This window comes from Microsporum canis, genomic scaffold, assembly GCF_000151145.1.
Source record: "Microsporum canis CBS 113480 supercont1.2 genomic scaffold, whole genome shotgun sequence".
NCBI lineage: Eukaryota > Fungi > Ascomycota > Eurotiomycetes > Onygenales > Arthrodermataceae > Microsporum > Microsporum canis.
Genome location: NW_003299168.1, coordinates 1,281,895 through 1,301,930, shown reverse-complemented (window position 1 = coordinate 1,301,930; position 20,036 = coordinate 1,281,895). Strand labels below are relative to the sequence as shown.

Here is a 20,036-nt window from a genome sequence, read left to right as displayed (position 1 = left end):
CTTGATTATACAATCTGTTGCATATTAGAATGACCGACAAAAGATAGGAAATTGCTGCAGCTTATATATGGATGTCGTTGTATTAAGAACTAACTACACCAAGAATAGTCTAGTGAGGCTCTTTGATTAGTAATAAAGTAGTAACTACTTTGCTTATGTAATACCGTCTTCGGAGCGGAATATCAAAGGTTCCGAAAACACTTCCACTGCCCAAACTTTATCAAAAAGTCGCAACTCCTTAGCATTTACCGTCCTGACAAGTCTAAGCTGTCCCGACGAGTCTAAGGGCTGAAAATAATATCACTATTCTGGAGTCCACGGGTTCTTTCACATGTCCAAGTTGCGCGCGTTCGCCTAGCTGCTAATCGTGGAATCACAGCTCCCAGGCTCTTTTCATAGCCCAAGCAAGTCTCGGAGACTGAGCCTAGAATCAGCCTTTAGGAGAGCCTCCGCGATGCTTGCCTCGAGTTCATCACCTAGACCTAAACGTTCCCTGGAGCGCGACGAGGATGGCCGTTTGCGCTTCCAGGGCTGCTCCTCTATTCGTGAATTTGAATTCTTAGGGAAGCTTGGTGAAGGAACATTTGGGTATTGCCCACGGTGCCGTCGGCCCTACTGTTTTACACCGTTGCTAATCGACCTTCTTCCCCTCAAAGCGAGGTTTATAAAGCTAGGTCAAAACGAGCGGGCTCGTTAGTCGCCTTGAAAAAGATATTAATGCACAATGAGAAAGACGGGGTGCGTTTTCAAATGGTGTCACAAATAAACACATGCACGCTGACTTATTTTCCATCCCAGTTTCCAATTACGGCCCTACGAGAGATCAAACTTCTTAAAATCCTATCACATCCAAATATTCTACAACTGCAGGAGATGGCAGTGGAACGAAGCAGAGGTTTGTACCTCGCAAGCTATAGCTTGGTCTCTAAACACGGGTCTGACCGTCATAATAGGTGAAGGACGAAAGAAACCATCTATGTACATGGTGACACCTTATATGGAACATGACTTGTCTGGATTACTGGAGAATCCGGATGTCCGCTTTTCCGAACCTCAGATAAAATGCTACATGATACAGCTTCTAAAAGGCCTTCAGTATCTGCATGAGGTATGCCTCCATTATCCTAGTCGCCTATTCACAATATACTAATATGATATTTGAAGAATCGAATACTACACAGGGATATGAAAGCAGCGAATTTATTAATTAATAACGCGGGTGTGCTTCAGATAGCAGATTTTGGGCTCGCGCGACCCTACGACGAAGCGCCGCCAGTTGCCGGTAAAGGAGGTGGAGAGGCGAAGAGGGAATACACGACACTGGTTGTCACTCGGTGGTATCGCCCCCCTGAACTTCTTCTCCAGCTACGTCGCTACACTACCGCAATTGATTTGTGGGGTGCTGGGTAAGTTGGACCTCCTATGATAAACAAAAGTACATATGAGATATTAATGAAGACTATAGATGTGTTTTTGGTGAAATGTTCAAAGGGAAGCCTATTCTTGCTGGAAGCAGTGATCTTAATCAAGCACAGCTTATCTTTAATCTTGTGGGCTCTCCCACTGAAGAAAACATGCCAGGATGGAGCTCGCTGCCGGGAGCCGAACCAATTCGGTCTTTTGGTTTCAAGCGTCCAACCCTTGCTACTGTTTTTCAAGAGTAGGTCACCCTCAAAAAGGAATAAACTCCCATTCTCTCAACTACCAGAAGCTAAGGTGTATATCACAGACAAGGGCCTGTTGCAATATCTCTTTTAGCGGAACTCCTGAGACTCGACTGGCGCAAGAGAATAAATGCCATTGACGCTCTCAAACATCCATATTTCACTACTCCTCCTCTACCTGCTCGACCTGGTGACCTTCCATCCTTTGAGGATTCCCATGAGCTTGACAGAAGGAAGTTCCGCGGCCAGAAGGCTGCATTACCCCCAGCTCCCGCAGGCGGATCAGTTGGAATGGGAGCCCATGGCGAATGGACTTCAGGCTCTGCTCAAGCACCAACCACCGACCCAAAGAAAAGCCGAGTTCCACACGCAGCACGCTCTGGTTATGGAAATAACATGCATCCATCTTCTAGACCTCCATACGATAGTCGTGCTCCTGATCCAATTCATGGCCATAAACGAAAAGCATCGGGCGAACCCAATAGTCACCTCCCGGCATGGCAGCGTGATGCGAACTTACCGCCTAAACCACCCGCCCCAGCCAATCCGCAATGGCAAGCTGGTTCTCGTCGTGGTGGAGGGCCTGGCCAGGATCAAAGGCGCGATAGACCACCGATACCTCGAGGAGGCGGAGGTATAAACGATGGAGGCCGAGACTCGTATGTACCTAATTACGTCGGGGGCGGTAATGACCGATACCGATCAGGAGGTGACGGACCCATGCCTATGCGCCGGGATAATATTGACCCGGTGTCTAGAGATCGATACTGGCGACCAAGCCGAAGTCGAAGCCCAGAGATGAGAGACCGTAGCCGAACAGGCGATCCTGGTGCACTCCCCCATCATCTATACAGACGCTAACTTGTTCGTCTTTGATGGGCTACCCTTTCATTTTTCAATTTTTTTTTCTTTTCAGCTTCATGGCCCTGAGCCTTTTCTTATTAAAACAACCTTTTTCCCTCTTTATTTCATCCTCGAAGAGCGCAGGGCATTGGATAAACGAAACCGGAGTTCTGCGAGCATACAACGGATGAATCAAGGCACATTTCACTACTGCTACTTGCCACATTAACAATACTGGAACAGGGGAAGGGGATGGGCATTCCAGACCCCTAAATAGTATCTCGAGAGGATATCTTATTGTCTCAACGTCAAGATTTCTCCCCCACTAGGCTTACTATTGATATTTTCTTTGGCTGAGAGTACGAGCCTTGTTGACGCGATAACCATTCTCAGCAGCAGGTTGACTACAGCAGCTTTATAATCAGCTAGAATGGGCGGAAGAAGAACTCGATGCATCTCCGATATCCATACGGAGTATCCCTTTTCACCGGAAGACAGATGCAGCGACAACCTTCCGAGGTTGGGATATTGAAGTTGAGCATTTATGGTATTTTTCAACCCTACATCCCCATTTTGCGAACGCACCATTAGTTTATTCTCGGTAGAACGTTATACGGAGATGGATGTTAGCTCGAGATGTCTACATTCTGTATCCCGTTGGAATAATATCGATATCTAATAATTACCATTGGTCAGCATCTACAAAATATTGGCCAATGGGTCAAATGGATAAAAAGGCCAAGTGACCAATGAAAGCCTTTTATAATTTCACCAAACTCAGCTTACTCAGCGTATGCATCACGTGATTGCAATTTAGCGCGAAGTTGAGTTTTAGACAGAAAGCTTACTTGAAACTATGTTCGCAATATGAAAGGGTCGGCAAAGATAGACGATGGCCTCGTCATACTTGATGGTATTAACCCTTGTCTATGGACCAGTCGTTGAATCTGTCCATAGAAATGTTGAATGAAGAATAAATATAAACAGAAAGAAAATGACCTTGCATGACACCGTGAGAATCGTCATCGTTCGTTATCCCAAATAAGAGCAATTTACCAGTCGTTCTCCCCGCCCGAAAATCCCACGTGTGCAGGTTGTGAAAGTATTGACAAAGACGTTCATGAACGTCTGGATATCCCCTTTTTGTGTATGGCTTTACGTATTAGACCAGCTATGCTTCATTCAGAAGAGGATACGGGTCATGATTCGCGCTAGAGGTACCATGAGTTAGCTTCTGGTCTTGGGGTGCGAATGTTTGAGTGGGACATACATGAGAGACCCTCGAGTTGATCATATAGATCCTTGATGTTATCAGAATCAACGCTGCTAACATCAGCCATCAGGTAGGCGACCTAGAATCAACACGGGGTTAGCAATTGATCGGCATTGTTGCGGATGGATAGGTGAATAGCATACGTCTCCTCTGCTGTCAGTCATCTGTTTATCAACGTTGTGGTCACCGAGAATTTCGTTAACTAGAGAAGTGTTAGCGTTGATATAACATGGTGTTAAGTATGAAACAGGGCGAAACAAACCTTTCCGAAGCACACCAGGCACGTTGTTGTGGATAAAGATAATTCTGGCATGGTTTGGCTCATCGATGGTCAAAGATCTAAGAGTGACCTCTGGCATGTTGACGGCGCCAAGGGTCGATCCCTCGTTGACATATCTTATCAAGGCCTGTCCGACTTCGATACCGATGGCACTCTGCGCCTCTTCTGTGCTACCTCCAATATGTGGGGTGAGGATGATATTCTTCAACCCCCGCAGGTCAGCGGCCCAAGGCGCCAGATCCTTGTTGAAATAGTCGCCGTTCCCTGCAGGTTCGTGGGGGTAGACGTCCAAGGCTGCACCGGCGATCTTCCCGGTGCGCATGGCCTGGACCAAGGCAGGGATGTCGACAACGCTTCCACGACTGGCGTTGAGAAGGTAGCTGCCGTCTTTCATCTGCTCGAACTGTTCGGTGGAGAACATGTTCTTGGTCTCTGGTAGCTCGGGGACATGGAGCGTGACGAAGTCGGCTGTGTTGAGCAGTTCCTGCATCGTGGGGACCTGGCGGGCAGTCCCCATAGCCATCAGGTTGACTACATCGTAGTAGATGACTGTCATGCCCATGGCTTCTGCCAGGACAGAGAGCTGGGACCCGATGTGTCCGTAGCCAATTATACCTGGAGAACACTATTTAGCAAAAGGCAACGAACCATAACCGTAAGCACACGGAAAGAACCATACCGAGAACCTTGCCACGAACCTCCCAGCATTTATTGCTGAGCTTGTTCCAGGTCCCATTATGCATCTCAAGCGAACGATCACCCAATTGACGAGCGAGGGTGATGATCTCAGCAATCATCAGCTCAGCAACACTGCGAGAATTGCTGAACGGAGAGTTGAACACGGCAATACCGTTGTTGGCAGCATACTGGAGGTCGACCTGGTTCGTTCCGATACAGAAACAACCGATGACCAGCAGGTTGTGAGCCTCCCGAAGCACTCTCTCCGTCAGTTTTGTCTTGGATCGGACACCGATCACATGCACATCCCTGTAAATAGCCCGTTAGTTTGTAATTCTCCGAAAATTGCTGCATGGGATTAAACCGCAGTGGGCGAGTAGAAAGAGAAGAGAGAGAAAAAGAAAAAAAGGATGAGCAGCATCGGAGGCAAACCAACCTGATCTTCTCGATCAATTGGTCTTCTGGCAGCGAAGACTTGAGGAATTCGACCTGGTAACCTTGCTCCGAGAGCATGCTGCGTCCGGTGATGTTGACATTCTCCAGCAGCAGCACCTTGATATCCTGTGTAGCGAAGGGCTTGAGGAGCTTTGGCGGGAGGCGGGAGGCGGCAGTCTGCCTTGCTGCTCGAGCATCGAAGCTGGAGAGAGGAGACAGATGGGCTGCTGATGGCGAGACGGAGAGATTCAAGCTGGTTGAGACCTGGTCTGTCAGGTTGCGGGCAGCACCGCTGATGTCTGTTGGAGGGGACATTGCAAGGAGTCTCTATGGAGGTCGACGATGCAGATGGAGAGAAGAAGAGAAGAAGAGACCAGGACGAGGGAAACTAATATTTATATATCTTTTGTCTACAGGATAATCGCCGTGAGTTGTTCGCCTTCTTGCATGACTCTTATCTCTGCCTTTTTTTCCTCCTAATTGCACCGTCTAAAAAAAGAGCCCCGCTGACTAAAAAAAAAAAAAAACCCGCCTTATCCTACTTTCGCTTGTTCTTCTTGTACCTATAAGGGTGTAGATATAGAGGCAGAGATATAATGGTAGATGGAGAGAGATGCTGGTCTGTACGGCTGACAGCCGGTCGTTTTCTACCTGTGTTATCGTATCTACTTCCCTCCGTCCGGCATCGGGACGCCCCTTGTGCTGCAGTGGACTAGTTTCATGCAAAGGTGCGACTAACAATACTTTACTACGTAGTCTGTTTTTATTCGAGATGCCAGGGCTATATACAACATCTAGACCTTCATGTTTTCGACGCCCTTGGCCAGGTCTGCCTTTGCTGCGTCGCCTTTGCCTCCCTTGGCCTTGACCTTCTGCGAGGTGGTGTCCTTGGGCAGCTCCCTGACGTACGGTAGGAACTCTGGGTTGCCGGGGATGTACTTGCGCAGGGCCTCCGGGACAACGATACCCTGACGACATGTTAGAGCAGACAAGAGAAGGGGAAAAAAATAACAAGAGGAGATGACTTACGTCTTCCTGCTGGTAGTTCTCTAGGATACAGCACAGGGCTCGCTCGGTGGCACAGAGCGTGGCGTTCAGGGCGTGGCAGTAGTTCTTCTTGACGTCGGTCAGCTTCTTCGATCCGAATCGGATGTCCAGCTCGCGGGTCTGGTAGTCGGTGCAGTTCGAGCAGGAGACGAGCTCCTTGTACTCGCCCTGGAACGGGAACCAGGCTTCCAGATCCAGCTTCTTGGATGCCGCGTTGTTCAGCGCTCCCGAGACAATGGCGATGACCTGGTACGGGATCTTGAGGGATTTATAGAACTCCTCGGAAGTATCGATCATCTCGTCAAAGGCTTTCCACGACTCCTCCGGTTTCGTTATCAAGAATTGCTCGATCTGCGGGGGGTGTGCTGTTAGCATGACCAAGCAGATGTCATATGGTTGTAGTTGACCTACCTTCTCGAACTGATGGACACGGAAGATTCCCCATGCGTCTTTACCGTGGGCACCGGCCTCCTTTCGGTAGCAGGTGCTGTATCCCGCATATCTATACCACGGTTTAGCTTCCGTTGTCTCTGTCGGTGAGGATGCAAGAACCTACTTTATGGGAAGCTCCTTTTCCAAGATCCACTCGCCATCATGCAGGGCCGACAACGGCTGTTCAGAGGTAGCGATCAAATACTTGTCCGTGCTCGGATCCTCGCTCTCAGTCACCTTGTACAGCTCCTCGTCGAACTGCTCCAGCTGCGCCGTCTTGGCCATATAGTTCCTCAACATGAAGTGCGGTGGCTGGTTAGGTTTGTATCCCTTATTGAACAGGAACTCAAGCCCATAGTTGACCAGCGCAAGGTTAAGGAACAGTCCGTACCCGGTGAGGCAGTACCCTCTGTGTCCCACGATCTTCACGCCTCGCTCCGGATCGTATCCGTCCAGACGGTACAGCACTTCATGGTGGGAGAGACAGTCTCTCTTCTCGACCTTGGTGTCTGGCGGTGCCCAGGTGCGGACAACGACGTTGTTGTCTTCGTTGTTGTCTATCGGGACAGAGTCATCGACGTAGTTTCCGATCGTCTTGAGGCGGCGATCACGAAGCTGTTCGCACTGCACCGCCCGATCTTCAATCGCTTTCTTCTCTTCCTCTAGCGTCGCCTTCTGCTGAAGGAGGTCAGACGCGTCTTCTTTATTCTGGTTTTTGGCCAACCCGTTAGTCGCGTGTGTGTCTTTTTGATGTATTGTGCACCTGAGTCACAAACCCGCTTCTTCATGCCAATCTCCTTCTGTACGGCATTGATCTTCGACCCGACCTGGGTAGCCTCATATCGTGCTGGGAGAAGACATGTCAGCCCTTCCTCGTTACTGGTAGCTTATGTGTGGGAAGAAAAAAGGACAAGACTCACTCCGGCGAGCATCCTCATACAAGGCCACGACTTCGTCGACGAGTTCTTCAGAGGCGAACCGCCTCCTCTGGCTCTCCTTGACCTTCTTCGGGTCACCTCCTCGCTCCGGTATGAGGTCTGCGATGTCAATCATCCTCGTCGTCTCTTCTATACAGCTTTTATTCTTTTTCTATCTTCTCTTTTGGCGATGCGGGGTGATCCTGTGGTTATAGATGACGGCGCAGAGTGAGCGTAACCCCGTAGAAACACAGAGAGTAAGGACGAGAGAACGAGAGCCGAACTGCTGAAGCGACCTCGAGACTGTCGCCTGTCTTTTTTCTTCTGCTGCCGTTGATGGTCTTGAATATAAAAAAGTCCACACGGAAAAACTGGAGGGGTAAAAGTTGTCTGGCGTGGCGTTTTGGTCGTGTGGATAAGAGCTTTCTAACACAGCAAAGATGGAGAAGACGACAGGATGATAACTTGGATGATTAGATATTATTATTGTTAATTACCATAAGAGAAGAAAAAGAGCATGATAAGAAAAGGCATAACATAAAAAATAACATACACGCAGTGCTTGACCCCAATCCGTTCTAACGCTGGTCTATCAACCCATACTCCCATGAAACGAAGAAGATACAAGGAAAAGAAGAGAAGAAGAGAAGAAGAGAAGAAGAGAACGGGGGTATGCTCATCATCATCAGCGTCAGCCACCATCCCTGGCAGGAAGAGAGAGAAAAGGAAGAAATATTAAACCCGGCCGGGGAGAGATAGAAAAGACGAAGAAGCCGAACCGGCCAACCCGAGTGATACAGGAGATGGAAGAAGACAAGAGGGCAAACGTCACCAGGAAAGATGAAACATAAAAGGTGAAGCAAAGGGGGTATAACCGTATTTCAGCCAAGGCCTTTGTCGAGGCAGGTCGTTTCGTTTCGAGGATGCAAGGGTCGGTCGAGAGAAAGGAAAAGAAAAATGCCGTAATCGTTACTGATTTTGTTTGTTTGTTATTCAGTCGTAAGGGCCCGTAAAGCTGTTGGTGACACGCCGAGTCGCACCGTAGACCGTCCATTCCACCCGCCTCACGCACCGGATCTGTGTATGACCATCCCCAGACGGCAAGGCGAACGAGTCCTGTGGCCCCGTCTACATGACGAGGCACTTGCCGTTATTCGCTGGTTCGCTGGGCGTCTGCGACTTTTCGATCTCGGCCACCATGAGCTCGAACGTGGAGGAGACGTTGGTGTCGTTGCGGGCACTGGCTTCGGCCCAGGCGCAGTTGAAGCTCTCTGCCAGCTTCTTGCCTTCTTCCGCAGAGACTGTTCGCACGTCGGCGGGGAGATCGCTTTTGTTACCGACGAGGACGAGAGGGACCCAATCCTGGCCCTGTACAATGTTTATTTTCCGTGTTAGCATTCCATTACTGAGCAGTCAGCGTAGACGGGACAGACGCACCAGGTGGTTGAGGATCTTGTCGCGGATGACGGTGACCATCTCAAAGGACTGTCTGGAGGCCACCGAGTAGACGATCATGTAGCCATGGATGCCGATGAAGTGCTTCGAGTTGAGGATGCTGTACTCGTCCTGGCCAGCCGTGTCGACGATCTCGGTCATGTAGTCCTGTCCTTTGTGCTTGATGGTGCGATTGAAGGTGTTTTCGATGGTGGGATAGTAGTTGTCGACAAAGGTGCCTTCGACAAAGCGGACAGTGAGCGAGGATTTGCCTACAACCAGTCAGTCTGTTGTTCTTCTTCTTTGCTTTTTTTTTTCTTTGCTCTTCTGATGCTGCTGCTGTGAACTCACCGACGGCTCGACTGCCCACTATGGCGACCTTTCGTTGTTTGGGTGCAGGCATGATGATGATGGCAGCAACGAAGACTTGACAGCCGGAGCGACGATGACAGGAAGAAGAAGAAGAACGAGAGAAGCTGGACGAGATATTTGATAGAGTTTTTCTGTGTCTTCCAGCTTCGAGTTTCTTCTCGTATTTTTTTATGAAGAAAGACGGCCAGGTGTATTATATTTATATAGTAGTAAAAAAGTAAGTAGATATATTGTGATAAGGATTTAACTGTATATGTAGGCAAGCTTGCTCTGGCCTTTTATGCTTGCTTTTGCTTTTGCTTCCCATCGATCTAGCCAGGGATGCTGGGAAAGCTTGCATCAGAAGGATGACGTTGAGCTTCGTCCTCCGGCTTGCTCCTGTTCTGCTCTATATATCATCATCGTCATCGTCTGTATATCTGTAATCATCAACCTGCTACAGAGGAGTACATCCTGGCATCTGCTGTAAGTCCTGCTCTGCCACCAAGAGGCAACATCCGGACGGAGCGTGGAGTTCGACCAGCCCTTCCCCCTGTGTACCGGATGGCGTTCATCTAGTAACAACCTAACAGCGAAATACCATCTCAACCCCGTAATATTCCACGTGAAAGACCTGGTGTCTGGGCCCTCTCAGAGGAGAAGTCCCATAATATAAGAGCAAGGGAAAGGGAAACCCCCAGCAACTGTTGAAGAAATCAAAAAGGTTAACCGTGTAGCCTCTCTGCGACGAGACCGCCGAGGCCCATGGATCCGGGTGATGCGTCTTGTCTCCCCTTCTTCTGCTCGCTGCCTCTCGCTTTTCCCTGGCTTTTCTTCATTTTGAAGCGCTGCTATCCTTTTCCTGTGATCTATCTACCAGTCAGCCCGGTTTGAAATAACCCGCACAGGGATGCAGGGAGCTCTTGAAACGCCCGTCATGTTGGCTTTCTCTCGTTTCTCTCTCTTGTCTCTTTCTCTCTTGCTTTCGTCCTTCGATTGGCGCAGGACCCCTGTCCCTCTCCTTCTTTTTTGTTCAACATACATAGTAAGAAAGAAAAAAAAACCTGCTTTGACCGGTTCCCAGGTGCTCGGATCAGATGAGATCTAAATAAACCGACAGATCGAAAGCCCTCTTTTTCGATCTTGTGGTGGAATTCTAAAATCCTCTAGCAGTGCTCATCAGTAAAACTACCGTGATAAATGTCTTAGGGCTCTCTCTCTCTCTCCCCTACCTGCAACTTCTTGTACTCCGTTACTCCGTACCCCGTACGAGAGTTACATATTGACACCGTATACCACAGGTACTCCGTATACACACAAACAACCCCTGGCCGTGATTAATTACACAGCTATAAGCTCGCCTTCTAGAAGCCATCCCGAAGGATCGGCGTTGGTCAGCTGAACCGGCCCCAGAACCAGATCCACCGCTGTACATCCGCCTCGCCTTTGCGCATTCGTTGCTAGCAGTTTGGCCGTCGTCTGGGTGCCTTTCGTAGTGTATACTGTAAGATGAGGTGGCGCATTCTCTCAAGTTGATCTGTCGTATCCGCCGTGACAGCCATCCAGCGACCGGAGCCTCCGTTGCCCGCCCCTTATGGGCCTAGGTACGGAGTTGATAACCATGGATGGAACGAAGGCGAAAACCTGAGCTTTTTTCTTTCTTTCTTTTCTTTTCTTTCTATCGACCTGCCCGCTTTGGGAACATCAGCCGCCTCACGTGAGCACTTTCTAGATCTTCTTCTTCTTGACTTCTTCTTCTTCCAACTAATCACTTCTCTTTGTCTGCTTCTCTCTCTGCTTCTCCAGGTATGTGGAATCACAGGTCGTTTGCCACCGCCATCTCCATCACGCCGTTGGCGCTTACGGCTCGCAGCAACGGATACCCAGCACGGATACCCAGCTACGGAGTACGACGCTTCAACAAGTCTTCCTGCTCGATCAACCAAGCAGGCCGTGGCAGTGTTGCTATGCTCCGTCTTGACTTCACAGGCTATATGTTGGAAGTCGCAATTAGAAACAAGCTGTGGGTCTGGAGATGGCAGCGTCTTCACCCTGAACTATTAGCAACCTCCTATATATCCAACATGTTATATACCCTTCGGAGAAAAAAAGGCCACGCGACCGTTTCTCCTCTTAAGACGGAGCTCCCGTTAATTATATTTTAACCGTTGGGAATAATCTCCGCCATGCCTCCGAACGAGCTAAACATTTTAAACTACGACTTCCTCCCTTCCTCGGTGTGGGGCCAGAGAGACAGTTGCATCTCGAGAAGACCCATCCCAAATCCCTATAACTTTATAACACCTTTGCATATACTCACCCTCGGCCCTCCAGATGGTCTCAACTCCATGCGTACATTCGTAAGCATGGTGACCCCCTCCGCTGAACCAGAAACAACAGCAGTCGGATATGTACGTAATAGAGGTACTCCGGATTCCGTGGACCTCACCAAAATTCCCCGACCCGGCATTAGCGTTCCATATAGATGGCATCCTCCAGTCACCCGCATTTCGTCATGTTACATGCTAAGCCAGAGAAGACAGAATTCTCTGATGAAACCTCAGACAAGGCTTTACTTTCTTGTCAGTCCAGCATGATTTATTCATAACCAAGGAATATAAATATTCACTCTATAGGTCAAACTAAGGTCCTATATGGTTCGGAACACTTTATAGCATTATCCAGCCCAATCTGCGACCTATCTGCCAAGCAAAAATCTCAAGCCCGTCCACTTGGTTATAATTACAGGCTATTACAACCAACTATATATAGTCTTTCATGTAAAGAAATCTATATCTAAGGGAACTATATAGCTCACCTTAAGATTATTCTCTCTTGTTGGCCCTATATAGACATTTCAATAAAAGATATAGCAGAGCAGCCGAGGTGAGGATAAGAATCAAAGAATAGCTTGCAGAATTCTCCAATTTCCTAGGCAATTATACGTAGCGATTTTTCCAGCGCCCTTGGAGAACTATGACCTGATATCCCTGTCTTACCAGGAAAAGGTTTCAAGGGTTTTTCGTCCGTCTCGTCCCTATACCACAAAGGAACGTTGGGTTCCAGGTGCTGGTAGTGTGAGATGAGGATCTCATCTAATAATTCAGGCTTGGGCCTTGGGACGAAATTGTTTCGCGCCTTCTCGATATCACTAGCAACCAAATCACGTAGCCCATTATCTCCCGGGTATTTCGGCTCTGAGCAAATATATCCAGCAAAGTGCTTCCGGATAACATCAGCAAAATCCAAGCCGTTATATCCTCTTTGTTGCAAGGCCATCCTTTGGATATCGTCTCCGCACATTAAGCCCGAGCTAAAATCAGGTAGTATTTGTTCCGCCTTGGACCGCCACCACCTTCGATGATCCGGCACATCACATTCCTTACCCAATCCTCCTATAGGCTTTCCAGACAAGGCGGAGCCGGTTGGAGGTAGTGACTTTGATTCCCTGGCGCCTCTATACGAGGCCATCAGCAAATCAAGCTGCACCGCCATCTCTGAGTATTCGCCTTGAATCTCTCTTATTTCCGCATCACTCAGCGGTCCATCTCCTTGCACCCAATATCTAGAATGACAACAAGTGTGAACCATGCCTAGAGCATCGAAAAGTACTGCGCGAAGGGCCTCCTCAAAGTATAGCTCGTTTTCATCGCCTTCGAGGCCACATATCTTTATCCATTTCGTGGCTCCCATCGGTACATTCCACCTGCGAACAATAAAATGCACTGGTAAACACCCATTCGAGGAACAGAAGCAAACACACTGGTCTGACTCTAGTGGTGAAAATAGGCTGGCTGCATATTCAATCAACCTCGACAAATGATGTTCCATTTTCAATAGTTTCCAAGGAGCATCTTTTGCAATGCTGAACAATAAATTGCTAAGGCCAGCTGAGGTGTGGAATCTTGGTGAAGCACCCATTTTTAGAAATAAGCTGCTTATTCCTACACAGTTAAAGGAGGAGTATGGCTCTGGGCTATAACTGTAAATTTCTTTTAAGGGAGACTCATCATGCGTAGTTCCTCCGTCAATATCACGAAACCCTGCCAGAAACAGTTCATAGTAACCTTCAAATATTGTTACCAGAAGAAACTCGTCATAATCTATAGTGTAGATAGGGGCTGAAAGGGTATATATTGAGCCAGGTGGGCCGGGATATAAGCCTGGAGGTACCGGGACAGACCTGTCCATAAGGAGGTTGTATACCATATTAGCGTTGGCGTCTAGGGTTTTTTGTTCAAGGAGGCCGAAACGGGTCTGTTCCTCTACCGACAGGTATTCAATAGCTAGTTCGGTCAATTGCTTGCGTCGTCGGTTTAATGCTTGGATAAGGATTGCACGAGTGTCCGAGCTAATGACAGCACCTACGAATGCACGTACATCTCCGCGGTCTCTGAAGAGAGGGGCTGGGGAAGCGAGCAGTATTTCTAACGATTCTGGGTCCTCTTTCCAGGCTGCTAACCCAATAGTGGGAATAATGCTGCAAGTCCAAATAGTAGATAGAAATCGTAGGCCGTCAGGCCAGCCAAGCGCAAGGTCGAGGGCATTGACAGGCATGAAACCAAAGGCATCCTCTTCTATGTTGACTGTGTCGGCTATTTGCTTTAGACTGTCAATATTCCTAGCAAGTATGGCCTGTGATAATCTGCCTGCAAAAAAATCTAGCTAGACATTAGTTTCTGATAATGAAAATCATTGTTTGAGATATAGTGAGTTACATTTTGATATCCAAGGCTCGCGTCGCAACATGTCCAATGCTGAACACTTCGTATCAGCAAACTTGGGATGGAATATTGAGGAGACTGGGTATTTAATATTATTGCGTTCACGATCATTGGAACAAAATCGGAATAGACGCTCGAGGAACGAGAACTGTTTCAGTTCACCATGCTCTAGCCTGACAAATTCTCGAGCGGCATCTCCCACGGTGCGGTATTTACTGGTAGGAATCAGCATGCGTGCCATATAGTTGACCCTCACAGCTCCCCTGGCAGACCTACCCGTAATGGAAATAATTACGGCGGATTTGTGGAGGTAACGAGTCTAACAATACAAATGTTGTAGTCGCTTCTGGGTCCACGCCGCAGTCTTCGGCAAGTTGTAGCAGCAGGTCAATTTCATCAGCCACTTCATGGTATACTACCCTAAGGCATCTAGTTAAAGAAATGGCTGCCTATGTTCCATTAGCGATGATACTTCCATATTTAGACAAAATAGATTCGACAGCATACATGGAGGAAGGTTTGTCCATCTTCATCTCTGTCGGTGATACGGCCAAGGCCATTTTGTCCTGCTTCACAGACAGATCGACGAAGCCGCTGCAATTCCTTTCTTATGACTTCAGGATTGGGGATGTTATTGTTCGAATATGTCCACCGGCCTGGAAACTTATCAAAAAGCTGGAAGATATATGATTCGGATCTTTTGACCGTAGGTACCACTAATAATGGGCGTGTTAGCTGAAACCCGCCACCTTGAGCGGTTCCCCCGAGCACCACTTCCACCGTCTTCTTCACAAATGGAAGCAACCTGACAGACAACCTATATTTCCAGGTATATCTAGCGGATTTACTTAATGGGCATGTCCATTCATGACTCTGGATTGTTTCATAGCTTAGAGACAGCTGGTCATACCCGTTTACCGTTCTGTTCCTTTGCGTGCGACAACGGCATGGCAGTGGTAGTAGCGGTGGAGAATATGTAGCACATATGTTACCCCCAGGTATCAGAAAACTGGAGTGACCAGATGTGAGCTCTTGTTGTGTCTGCCCTGTTAGCTGTATTTTACTCGTACTTGACAAGCTCCCCGTAACCATATCCCCGGAGACGGATAACCCGGGTTGCGTTCCATTGATGGCAAGCATGACAGCTTTTTGCAACTCTCGAATATCTTCTCGTGTAGCGTCTGATTCGCGTTGTACCACGGCAGTGACCTCGGAAGATAGGTTGTTTTGTATCAATGCCACCTGGCTGCTCAGCATGTTCACTTGGGAATATGTATGTTGTATCGAACCGCCTAGTTTGTTCAACTTTGGATCCAGCTCTTTAACACGATAATCCAGTCGATTGATGCTCAGTTTAGTCTCGTCAGTTTGTTGACGGACACCCTCTGTGAGGCTTTTCAGCCCATCGAGTTGGCTCACTGTCTGTGTATGGCCTTGCTTAACTACAGCAAGGACTTGCTCTGACAATTCTCTAGAGATAAGCTGGTTAACTGGACTTTGGCCCACACTCCCTAGTAGCCCTGCAACTAAGGGGGAGCTTACATGTGTTGAGTATGCAGATTCAAACTAATAAGCTGAAGCTGATGTGTGACTGATCCATTCAGCCGTTTGATCCTTTCAAGCTTCCCTTTGATCTCCCTTTCCTTTTTGACCGATACAAGACTAGTCCATATCTTTCTAGCTATAGACTGAGTCTGTCCATTTTGAGACGGGAAGAGCCGGTCAAGCACAGCTTTGAGGTCGTCCATTGCATCAGCGGCATCTTTGGCAGCTTCACGAAGATCGAGCTCTTGTGTCTGGGTGAGTCGGTGCTTCAGACTTGCAGCAGGGCCTAGGATGGCCTCTTGCTGCTGGGTGATCCTATCTATCGATTTGGTGACATCGTCTAGTAGTTCCCTCAGTTGACCTGGAGTCTCTTTCAGTCGTCGTAGCAGTTGGATTCCAACCTGGAGACTCTTGCCGGCGGCCGCGGCGAACTGCACTGATGCAGCAGCAACACCTAGGGCGGTTACAGGGTCCATTTCGTAGGTCGCTAAATATGTAGTTATATCCCCCCTAACTATAAAAACAACTAAGAATATGAAGTAGGTTAAGGGGGCCTAACATGATAGTTATGGGTTTGAAGATAGACACGCTGGAGGCAGATAATCAGACGCCTTTAACCTTGCTTGCAGGTGTAAGAGGCGAAACATGCCTTTGACGAGGCTGAATGGCAGCTAAATAACGATGTGGCTATGCCTGCAGCTCTACGCCCGCCTCACTTTAACAGCTCATCGTCAACAAAACATTGCCTTTGATACGTAAGGAGACAAGGCAGCTTCATGGAATAGTTTATTTCTCTACACTTTTAACGTTCGAGGCTCAAACGGCGGGGCCAACCTTTTAAGCTTGCGGGGACTAGTAAGGGTAGTTAATAAGTGATATAGGCGCTGTATTATAAGCATCTTTGGTTCTATCTATATTATCCTCTCTCTTCCTATAACTCCCATGATGGAAGCATTATCCCCCGTACGTCTCGCTTTTAGGAACGTTCAGCGTTACGTATACGATCGACAATCCCTTGAAGACGTGAGGTAAATCCCGTCATTGCATCCTCCTCATCTCCGCTAGCATCATGTAGCTCATCTTCAACTTTTCGATGATAATGAAGGAACTCCTCTACTGTGCCAAGGAGGCGCTCGAAGATCCGAGCCTGAAGCGTCGAGCGAAGATAAGAGCGTGCACCATCGTCAAGACAAGCAGTGCAAAGTAGGACGGATAGGTATCCAAATGCAACGTTGGAGTGTGTTTGGACAACAGAATCAGCCTAGAGATTTTGTCAGCATGGAGGAGAACGAGGTAGAGGATAGATAGCAAAGCACATACCTCTGAAATGGCTTCAAGCCCATCAGTAAACAGTGGTACAAGCCTATCAATCAGTGTGGTATAGTCAACCCGCGATTCCAATAGAACTTGTCTAGAGGCGCTGCTCCATTCGGTAAGATTTATCAAGGCTCCAAGTGCTAAAATCACTGTATCCAATAGTGATTCCTTCTGCGCCCCAGCGAATTCGTCTCCAACAGATTGGAAATTGGACAGGACAACCTGCGCCAGGGCTTCGATAAACTCTGGCGTAGAAAATTCTTCACAAAGTACGGGGTTGTTGTTGGTAATGTTGAGAATTAAGCGGATTTCAAGAATCTGTATCTGTCTGCTTCGAGTATCTGACTGACGTCCTAGAATAGATAGTAAATGTCCCAATTTTGAAAGTGGCTTTAGCGCTTCCTGCTCCTCCTCTAAAGATAGTGTATGTATGGTATATGACTCTAAAATGGAGAGTGTAAGTTCAAGAATAAGAAGTTTATCCGATCCCGCTTTTTCGATATCTTCTACCAATGAATGCTGAAGCAGGATTTGAATAACTTGATGCAAAACAGGAACAGGCATGGTCTCCATGGAGTTGCCCATTTCTCGAAGTTTGCGGACTGTCAACTCGAGACAACGAAGAGTTAAGACCTGAGGTGTTATCGTAGCGGGAATCTGGCCGGTCCAGAATTTGCCATCTTTTATTTTTTCACAGATATCCTGAATATCTGCTTTACTGGCTTTGGTCATCTTCAACTCTTTTCGTTTGCTTATTTCTGGTATGCTCTTATCTTCCTTGAGCAAGAAAGGGGCCACCGATAAGATCTGATCCCAACAATAATGCAATGTCATTGGTGATGTCGAACCAGAGCCTAACAATAGTGTGTAGATGCAAGCAGTAAGATATCCGCAGATAAGGTCAGATTCCCCGTACTTTATCTTTGCGAATCGCTTTTCCAGCGCATTGCTCAAGAACCGCTGCGAGAATTGAGAATCGAAAAGTTTCGTGCACAACTGAACCATTCCACTACGTTTTGAGGATACGGGGGCTGTTCTATCTTCAATATCTTCAAAGATAGTCTCGATCATAGCATGGTATCTTGCATTATCTCCAGAGCGACGGAGTTCGTGAATGCTTCGAATAGTAGGAGGTCCGCCCATAGTTTCATCTTCTAAACAGGCAGAGAGCCCAGGTGTTTGGCTTGGCCGGCCCAACGGCGGGTGACTTGGAGCACCGCCCAGTTTTCTTGCCATGGGTGCAGGCGGAAGGGGAAATCCAGGGTCAGCCAAGTTACCACCTATCTCCTCAATCGTATCCATTTCATTCAGGAAAGATCGTTGTCGAGAATATGTTACCTTCAGCCCGTTTGGCGTCACTTGAGGGGTGTTGTTCAGCTTCTGAGGCTTTGGGTGCATGCATCCTACGCTTTCTAATTGCATGGTATCGGTGGTAGATCGGTGGCCGAGAGATGGTACAGGGCTGTGCGAGCTAGCCCGCGAAAATCTGCCTCTGCCAGAACCTTCATCACTCGATGAATCGCTAGAAGATTCTGCCGTCTGTCTACCACCCAATGCATCCACTAACCTCTTCCGTTCTGCAGTGGATGTGACACTCTTCATCGGCCCAACACCAAAACGGCCATCTACATGCTTCAATCGGTCTGTACCCGTGGAGAAGGATTTTGTTAAACGGGGTATTCTTTTCGGTGGCGTGCAAAGTCTTCCTTCCCGCACCGGGAGGTCTCGCGAGCTTGCAGCTGTAAGGCGGCCATCCGACGGGGTATTAATTCCGCCTTTTATTGATGATCTGGAGGGAGGCCTGTCCAATTTCTGTTTAGAGACCCGGGAGTTGGAATCCTGCTTAGGCTTGGTCGGGGAACGGATAACTACTTCCACTCGCGCAGGTTTCTTCCCATTTATAGCGGGGGGCACTACATCTTTGCTTTCACGGTGACCCGCAGAACCAAATGTAGCCTGATTCCGTCGCGGGGTGCTCTTCGGTGCAACCTGATCGACTCTCTCTGGCCTCCAGTCAACCTTGGGTGTGTTCAGTTTTCTCCGCTTGAGCCATGGCTGAAAACGACTTTGACGATCCTCATCAGACAGCTGGACGTCGTATATGTCAACTTCCTTTTTCTCCTTGGGTGTACGCGGTGTGATGGGCGATGTAGCCTTGCGTAAAGCTGTCAAAGATCCCGCGTCTCGAATGTCTTTATTCCCAGTCCGCAGAGACTCCTCCCTCTCCGCCAATGGGGAATCGTTCGTCTTTTCGTGAGGCCTACCCACGTCACTAGAACTGCGCCCTAGGAATCTGTTATCCACGCTGCGCGCCTGTTTGCCATATGTCCTTATTTTACGCGACGGCGTGAATTTATCAGTTGTAGACATGCTGGGGCTCTCTCTACCAACAGGTACTGAATTTCGGAGAGAAGATAAGGCCGAATCAAGGCTCTAAAAGAGCCAAACGATACGCTGGAAAGTGGCGCAAACCTACGCTCCGTAACGAACCAAAACGTCTATCATCGGAAGGTAACCAGTTTGCCTGCTTGTGAAGATGGATTGGCCTAATAAAGCAACGAGAATGTTCATTAGCTCCTCATATTCTAGCAACATATGCGACGGCAACCGTCCATCAAACGCGTATTGCGCATAGTGGTCAAACTAGAGGGATAACACCGACTGGACGGAGAAGTTGCAACTATGGGTATCTTCCATAGGAGAGTCAACAGTATAGCTCTACACAGCTTGCACAGCAGGTATCCATTGGCTTAGAACCAGCCCAGCCAGGCCATTGATGCCAGTAGTAGCCCTTTCGTGTTGGTGGCGGCGGTGGTGTTGGTTATGATGTAGTTAGTTTGGGTTCTTCGATTGAAAAGTCACTGGCCAGACCCCGTGATTTCTCGCGGCTGAACCCAGAACTTCCGGCCCAGCAATAATGTTTATATCGGACCAAAGAGCACAGTTAAACAATAAACAAAGACGGGATTTTATAGTGCAGAATAAGCTATTAACACGTCTAAAACGAGTAAATGCTCTTGTGCCATCCATCTCGGGTCAGGCAGAGCCAACCAACCGACCCTTAAACTACCTACGACGAAGCACATAGTAGAACTT

At 48.2% G+C, this 20,036-nt stretch overlaps 6 protein-coding genes across 6 annotated transcripts; 1 reads left to right on the top strand and 5 right to left on the bottom strand.

Annotated features, from left to right (window-relative positions):
• Positions 1-454: 454 nt before the first annotated feature.
• Positions 455-2,555, top strand: MCYG_01933 (serine/threonine-protein kinase bur1; the record flags this gene model as incomplete). The annotated part of the gene is made up of 7 exons (XM_002848953.1): positions 455-588; positions 657-738; positions 799-895; positions 954-1,108; positions 1,165-1,406; positions 1,466-1,660; positions 1,730-2,555. The coding sequence occupies 7 exons, from the start codon at positions 455-457 to the stop codon at positions 2,523-2,525; spliced, it is 1,701 nt and encodes a 566-aa protein (XP_002848999.1).
• Positions 2,556-3,689: 1,134 nt separating this feature from the next.
• On the bottom strand, positions 3,690-5,488 carry MCYG_01932 (D-3-phosphoglycerate dehydrogenase 2; the record flags this gene model as incomplete). The annotated part of the gene is made up of 6 exons (XM_002848952.1): positions 3,690-3,718; positions 3,778-3,859; positions 3,924-3,982; positions 4,043-4,675; positions 4,740-5,047; positions 5,175-5,488. The coding sequence occupies 6 exons, from the start codon at positions 5,486-5,488 to the stop codon at positions 3,690-3,692; spliced, it is 1,425 nt and encodes a 474-aa protein (XP_002848998.1).
• Positions 5,489-5,967: 479 nt separating this feature from the next.
• Positions 5,968-7,705, bottom strand: MCYG_01931 (seryl-tRNA synthetase; the record flags this gene model as incomplete). The annotated part of the gene is made up of 6 exons (XM_002848951.1): positions 5,968-6,141; positions 6,203-6,571; positions 6,632-6,707; positions 6,777-7,360; positions 7,429-7,499; positions 7,573-7,705. The coding sequence occupies 6 exons, from the start codon at positions 7,703-7,705 to the stop codon at positions 5,968-5,970; spliced, it is 1,407 nt and encodes a 468-aa protein (XP_002848997.1).
• Positions 7,706-8,697: 992 nt separating this feature from the next.
• Positions 8,698-9,406, bottom strand: MCYG_01930 (GTP-binding protein Di-Ras2; the record flags this gene model as incomplete). The annotated part of the gene is made up of 3 exons (XM_002848950.1): positions 8,698-8,937; positions 9,007-9,275; positions 9,355-9,406. The coding sequence occupies 3 exons, from the start codon at positions 9,404-9,406 to the stop codon at positions 8,698-8,700; spliced, it is 561 nt and encodes a 186-aa protein (XP_002848996.1).
• A 2,879-nt stretch (positions 9,407-12,285) lies between these two features.
• On the bottom strand, positions 12,286-16,099 carry MCYG_01929 (uncharacterized protein; the record flags this gene model as incomplete). Its single annotated transcript, XM_002848949.1, has 5 exons — positions 12,286-14,015; positions 14,073-14,293; positions 14,355-14,527; positions 14,586-15,549; positions 15,621-16,099. The coding sequence occupies 5 exons, from the start codon at positions 16,097-16,099 to the stop codon at positions 12,286-12,288; spliced, it is 3,567 nt and encodes a 1,188-aa protein (XP_002848995.1).
• A 500-nt stretch (positions 16,100-16,599) lies between these two features.
• Positions 16,600-19,310, bottom strand: MCYG_01928 (conserved hypothetical protein; the record flags this gene model as incomplete). Its single annotated transcript, XM_002848948.1, has 2 exons — positions 16,600-16,884; positions 16,944-19,310. 2 exons carry the CDS (start codon positions 19,308-19,310, stop codon positions 16,600-16,602), a joined length of 2,652 nt encoding a protein of 883 aa, XP_002848994.1.
• Positions 19,311-20,036: the final 726 nt, after the last annotated feature.